The sequence below is a fragment of the Propithecus coquereli genome, unplaced genomic scaffold (assembly GCF_000956105.1).
Source record: "Propithecus coquereli isolate 6110/MARCELLA unplaced genomic scaffold, Pcoq_1.0 Scaffold56, whole genome shotgun sequence".
Classification (NCBI taxonomy): domain Eukaryota; kingdom Metazoa; phylum Chordata; class Mammalia; order Primates; family Indriidae; genus Propithecus; species Propithecus coquereli.
In genome coordinates, this window is record NW_012151507.1 from 1,740,772 (window position 1) to 1,747,902 (window position 7,131).

Below are 7,131 nucleotides of genomic sequence, written 5' to 3' on the forward strand. Positions count from 1 at the left end.
TATTTTTCCCTTGTTCTGATTTTCTTACTTTCTATACAGAAATGAGAGAAAAACTCAAACCCCCCAGGCTCTCTCAGGGTCGGGGGGTGTGGACGGAGGCAAAGCCGCCTCAGCTCCTGGGGGACAGTACTAGTACTGTGTGTCAAGGTTGAAAGAAAAGTTGCCTATTAGTTGTTTCTTCCCAAGAATTTGGGGGTTCACCCTGGCATGCCAGAATAGGCCATGGGTGGGCTGTCTAAAGAGAAAACCAGAATGCCTTTTTGGACTGAGAATCAAAACTGCGCTGCCTAATAATGTAAAAAGTTTATTTTCACTGACGGGGGACTGAGTACTTCCTTAGAGAGATTAACTGAAACTAACTGTTTTTTTTTTTTTTTCCTCCTTCTGGCTAAGGCTGGAAGTAAGAAAAACTGAGGCTCTGGATTCTTGGGAGGAAGGACAAGGTCCAAAGCTCTTCCCATTGTCGGAGGCGAGCAGGGCCCTTGAGCTGAGTGGGGTGTGGGCGTGTGTTGGATCCCGCGGGAGACAGAAGACAGGAGGGGGTACCCTGGGAGAAAGGGGTCCTTAGCTCTTTCCTTTCCTCCACACAGAGCATCTTCCTCTTCTGCGGCGCCATAGTCATGTTTCTTGGCACAGCGCCTTTGGTCTTCTATGTACCCGGCTCTTCTCTCCAGGGCCTCCCGTGTGTCCGAGGTGCCAGGGAGCAGCCGAGGGCTTCAGGCTCTCCACGGTGTCAGGGAGCAGGGGTTGGCATCAAGTTCGTCCATTCCCCCCAGGACCCTTTCTCCGTAGGTGCCATGTGCCTTGATTTGTACACAAACATATTTGCCTGATTGTTGCAGTCTGGGCCTGGAATAATTTTAATTAATGGGAAAATGGTCCTCAATACACCGATTAGACCTCTTCAGGTACAACAAGATAAAAGCCTGATAATTTGGATGGAGTACTCTTCTTAAACATCTACTCTATGCACGGCAGCCAATGGGAAAGCCAGGCTCTCCCCCACCTGATCCAATGAGTAATTAAGAGAGGGCCTTTTCTTCCCTACCTCTCCCCTCCCTTCACCCCGCTCCCCAACTGAAGCTTAACAGGTTGGTGGTATAATGTGGACACTTTAAGGGGTGTCATCCCGGGGGCTCAGGCAAGGGCCAGGGCATCTTCTCCCAGCTAGCGAGGCAGAGTCCAGCTGGTTCGAAAAGCAGGCAAGCGCGGGAAGGAGGGAGCTAGGAGCAGGCAGGGTAGGTAAGGGCTCTCAGCAAAGTTCGAGGGGAGCCCATGGCCATGAGTGAGCTGGGCTCTCAGCAGACTGGCGATGGCACTGTTTCTCGCCTGCTCGACGTGGTGGAAAGTGAGCTTCAGGCAGGGAGGGAGAAAGGCGACCCTACCGAGAAACAACTTCAGATCCTCCTGGAGGATGCACCTCTCTGGCAGAGATTCAAGGAAGTCACTAATGAAATGATCGTGACCAAGAATGGCAGGTGAGTCTATCTGCCGCCTTGTCTGGGCTGGCGGGCTTAGCGAGGGAGGTGGGACCCCTTGAATATTGAAGAGGCTGCCGCTCCTCAGTGAGAGGCAATGGGGTCTGATTAAACACGCTCATGAGAATGGCAGTCTCATGAGGCTTTCCCCAAGCCAACTTAATTAATTTCTCTGAGATAATCAGAGAGGTGGAGAATGAAGCCACCTGTCTTACCTGCATTTTAAATAGAGAAAATCTGGAAAAAGGGGAGCATGCCCCAGGGGTTGGGGAAATGCACTCACATGTCAGAAAATAATCTTAACTTTTGACTGACTGTGTACCCTGATGCAGACCTGAGCTCTAACTCTGTCCAGGAGATAAGGCGAAAGTCAACTTTATTTGGAAGCTGGCTGGTTTCCTCTGAAGTATAGCAAACGTACCATGCATTTCTGACTAGTTGAAGATTGGGAGCAAAAGGGCAAATTTACTGTCATCGCCTATCACTCCGTCTGCTTCCCTGGGTGTGTTTGTGGAGAGTGTTCCTTCGAGATTGTGTGCTTGTGATGATGTGAAAGCCGGTGCCATAATAGTGAATGAAACCATATTACACGCTGCCTTGGAGGAGACAAGGTGCCTCCTTTTTTCTCACTGCAACAAATTAGGGATTAACTGAAACTGATCTCTGCTGGCATGTCTTGGATTCTATTAAACCTAATCCTTTAAGGGGTTGTCAAGGTAATATTAGAAGCTTTCACTTAGTACAGGAGATGCAAATATTTTGAAAGAAAATCTCACTGTTTGCAGCTTGGCCAAACTGGCTCCCAACGTTGAGCTGATGCTCACGTATCTTGGTACATGGTTGCAAAAGCATAAAATGCTGAAAGGCATTTTCAGTGTGGTTGGTTTTAACAGGACTCTAACTGTGACACCCTTGAGGGAAATTCTGCTAATAGAGAAAAGTTGAAGCCAACTGCATTTCTTCCTGGCAGGCTTTTATCCTTGTACAAAATACTTCCATTCCTGGTGTCTCGATTTTCAATTTTTTAATAAGGCACACTATAGAAAATGAACTATTTCTTGTCTGTCTGGGAGAATTATGAACTCAAGAGCTGCGGCATGACATTAAAATGCTTTGTAAGTGAATGTTGTACCTGAAATAAGGATATTTAAATAAATCGTGATTATACCAGTGGCAGAAATATCAACCTTACTTGATATTTATATTTTCTCTTTCTAAATGGATTCCACACTTATTTCATATAGAAGATTTATTGCTTTTAATATTTGTAATTATAATTATACTTGTTCCTTCTCTTGACCTGCATTTATACATTATTTTTAGACTCTTTGGTAGAAAGAAATATAAAACAAGTTTTTAATTTCAAAGAAACACTCCAAATTCTTAACTGGATTTAGTCTCTTTCTTTTCAAAGATGAGTGATAATGCAATTGTAAAAATTTTATTATGTCTGACAATAAGTAGAACTTTCTGTTTATTGTTCTTCGTGCTTATTGGATAGTAGTTACACTAATACTTAGCCTCACGCTATTTATTTGTCTGTCCCAATATATATTAAAGTAAAAATAAGTATAATCAGCAAAATAAAAACATGGTTCTTCATCTATTTCAATAAGGAATGAGTAATAAAAGTTTCTGAAACCATTATAAAATCCAACTTAATAATATGTTATATTGGAACGTACTTTTACCATTTAAAGAGTTTTCTCTTGCCTTTTTTACCTATATAAATTTCCTTCATATTTAACATTTAAAATTTTTCACATTTAAAATCATTTAGTATTAACTGTGTGAAAAATATTCTTTGTAGGAAAAAAACTCACGTGATCAACTTCGGGTTGTTCTTACCTACGATGTCCTGCTGGTGTTTGTCCCACTCCTGTGAATAGAATCTTTTTCTTAAATTGCCCTAAGGTCTCTGAATCCCTTATGGTCAAGATTTTGCCAGGAGATAGAAAGTTCCCTTTATACTTCAGAGAAGGAAGGGAAGACAAATCCCTAAGAAATTGTTGTGGTTAATAATGAATGAGCTTGGTCCGAAATTACTCTTAATCTCTGTAGTTTCTCAGATCAAACTGTTCACAGCACTTTACCATTCCTGACATAGACATATCTTTCTCGCTTCACCATCTTCTTTATTCCTTGCTTCCTTCCCTCTTTTCCCCCTCCCCATTTATTCCTCTGTGTCTCCTTTCTATCCATTTTCCTATGTCTACAGACTCGTTGTGTCTCCCCCAAATCCCCGCCCTCCGCACCAGCTCCTCAGCCCGGCACAGGTAGATCTGTAGCCCTTTTCTGTGGAAAAGAATGTTCCTGGTATGTGAAACCCAGCCCTAGCCCTTTTCATCCGTAGGCTGTTGACTTCCTGACTTTTTAAAAAAGCCTCAATTAGGCTTGTTTAGATAACTTCTGTCTACTTGAGGGCTCGTTGTTCTGTGTGATGGCAAGTGTTGAAATAGGATAGGATGGGCTGATGAAAGAATTAAGACTCATTGTCAGATGGAGGCCGATTTTCATGTATCTAAATAGGAGGCTTGCCTCTGACATGCATCAGAAATAGTAAAGAGAGAGAATTTTCCCTGAAAAACACAGAATTATCCCCAGAAACGGGGATCCTGATGGTGGCTGGCCTTCCTTCTTTCCTTCCTTCCTTCCTCTCTCCTTCTCTACATTCCTCCATTTCTTCCCCTGCCAATTTTACTGCTTCTTCCTTCCCCTGTCCTCCTTTCCTTTTCTTTCTACCCCTCTTTGTTTTATTTAAAACTTTTAGTCATTCGGATGTAACAATAACAGTTATAATACCTCCTAGAGCTCACTGGGATCCTCTCTCGTGCATCCAGCCTGTGTTTCCTTTCATCTCCATCTTTGAGCTAGGAACTTTTACTTTATGTTGCAGAAAAAATTCATTTCAGACTTCAGAGGCAAATAAATTAAATCTCTTGCTTTTGTTTTCTTTGCCTGTAACGTCTTCACCTAAGGGGAAATTGTAATATTTAGTGTCTATTTCCATGCAGTTAAATGATTTTGACTTAATTCTGATTAAATTTGCTTTGAGTGGGTTTTAAGAAATTGGGAGCATTTTTTCTGACATAACTGTGCATCCACTTGTCATCATAAAATAAGAGTTGGGAATCACTAAGTTTGAATTTGCCCACGATTAAAGGGTATTGTTGCAGCGACGCTGAGCTGATGTTTGTGGTTTCCAGTGAAGGCAGCGCAAGAGAGGAGACGATTAAGGTTGCACATCAGGTGAATACACTTCCATGTCCCTATAGCCCACGGGTTTTCTCTACATTTTACAACTTAAGAGCGTCATATGCATTTGTGTTCTGCCTCTAACCAGACCTCCTTACTTCCCTGAGACTATTCTTTTTTTCCTTCATTTCCTTCATTTACGTTTAACTGACACCTCCTGCTATTCTCACGCCTGCTCACCTTCATGGAAGTGTCACCGCTCCATGCAGGATGGGTGCCACACACACACACACACACACACACACACACACACACACACACCCTCTGAAAGCTTTGATGAGTACTTGAGTATAGTATTGCGGGGAGATGAAGGAAGGTGTTTACGAGTGAAACTTCTTGAATTTTGCTTTTAGACGTCTCTGCTGTTCTCCCACCTACAAAGTCTGCCGCATTTCTGCCCCCTTTCTTCCTGTAAACCTCCCTTCTCATCGCCTCCTCCAGCAGTGCTGGCTCTCAAGAGTCCCTGTCAGTGAAATGAAAGCTGGAAAGCCAGCCTCAGAGCAAAAACGAAACGAGAGTTTGCAGGCAAAGCCCAACCACCTGTGTTTCTTCAACTTGGTTTTTGGCAAGTGCCTAGTTACCTGCCACATTTTCTTCAGTCTCTCCCTCTCTCTCTTACTCTCTGAAGAGACTTTCTTTCAAGGGTGGATTACGGGAAATTATTCTGTGAGTTAAGGACTGATTTACATATTTCTTAGGTCCTCAAAGAGATTAAAAAATACATGGCATTTCTTAGTTCATTTCTTAGTGAGAAAAACCAAAAATAATTACAAAGATCTTGGCAAATGAAATACTAAAGAAAATAAAGTGATTAATCATTCTACCATTTTTCAGATACGTCCTTCTAAGAGACCGAACTCCATGGTGTCTTTATTGGTTGTTGTTTTTATGTGAAAAAGTCTTCACTCAAAGGACAAGTCTTACAGAACATCAGCGAAATCACACTGGAGACAGACCCTGTAAATGTAATAAATGTGGGAAAGCTTTTTAAAAAAATTATTTATGTACATTTATGGAGTATAAGTGCAATTTTGTTATATGCATAGATTGCATAGTGTTCTAGACAGGGCTGTTAGGGTGTCCGTCAGCCAAATAATGTACATTGTACCCATTAAGTAATTTCTCATCATCCACCCCCTTAGACCCCCTCACCCTTCGAAGTCTCCATTGTCTATCATCCCACACTCTACATCCATGTGAACACATTTTTGAGCACTCACTTAGGAGCAAGAACACGTGATATTTGTCTTTCTGTGTCTGGCTTGTTTCACTTAAGATAATACACAATGGAATACTACTCAGCCATAACAAAGAATGAAATCACGCCCTATCTTTATTTACAGCTTTATTGTGATATGATTCACATGCCGTACAATTCATCTATTTAAAGTGTACGGTTCAGTGGTTTTTGGTATATTCACGGAGTTCACATCCAACTCCACAATTAATTTTCGAACATTTTTATTACTTCAGAAAGAAACCCTGTACCCTTTAGCCATTACCTCCTCAGCTTCTGACAACCACTAAGCTGCTTTTTGTCTGTGTAGCTTTATCTATTCTGGATATTTCGTATCTATGGAATCCTACAGTAGCGTTCCTTTGGGAATGCCTTCCTTCACTTAGCGAAATGTTTCCAAGATTCATCCATGTTGTAGCAGGTATTAGTACTTCCTTCCTTTTTATTACCAGACACTACTTGATTGTACGGATATCACACATTTTGTTTACCCATTCATCCAGTTGATGGGCATTTGGGTGTCTCTATGTTTCGGCTATTAAGAATAATGCTGCTATGAATATCTGTGTACAAATTTTTGGGTGGAACTATGTTTTCATTTTTCTTGTGGTTGTGCCTAGGAGTGGAATTGCTGGGTTATATAGTAACTCCGCATTTAACCAGATGAGGAAACTCCAGACTGTTTTCCAAAGTAACCGCACTCCTTTACATCATTCCCACCAGCAATGTACGGGGGTTCCAGTTTCTCTACATCCTTGCTAACGCTTGTTGTTGTCTGCCTTTTATATTACAGCCACCCTCCTGGGTGTGAAGTAGCATCTCACTGCAGTTTGGGTTTGAGTTTCTCTGTTGGCTAATCATGTTAAGCATCTATTCTTGTGATCATGGCTTCTTTAAAACATCATGTGTGGCTCTGAATATGGCATGAAAGAAAAAAGCCATTATACATATAAATGCTGTATAAATAGTTATTATACTATATTGTTTTTATTTGTATTATTTTTTATTGTACTTTCTTCAAATCTTTTAAATCTGCATTTGGTTGAATCTACTGATGCAGAACCTGCAGATACAGAGGGCCGTCTATACATGACAACTATTATCATTAGAAAAATTATCTTGCATTAAATCATCTCTTTTTTTTTTTTGAGACAGAGTCTC

General features: G+C 41.4%; 1 protein-coding gene across 1 annotated transcript in view; it reads left to right on the plus strand.

Moving 5' to 3' along the window:
• Positions 1–1,275: 1,275 nt before the first annotated feature.
• The window catches only part of TBX19 (T-box 19), a 26,032-nt gene continuing 20,176 nt past the window's right edge, over positions 1,276–7,131 (plus strand). Inside the window, exon 1 of the mRNA XM_012657804.1 lies at positions 1,276–1,478. Within this exon, the coding sequence (XP_012513258.1) occupies positions 1,276–1,478 (203 nt within the window). The remainder of the gene's footprint in view (positions 1,479–7,131) is intronic.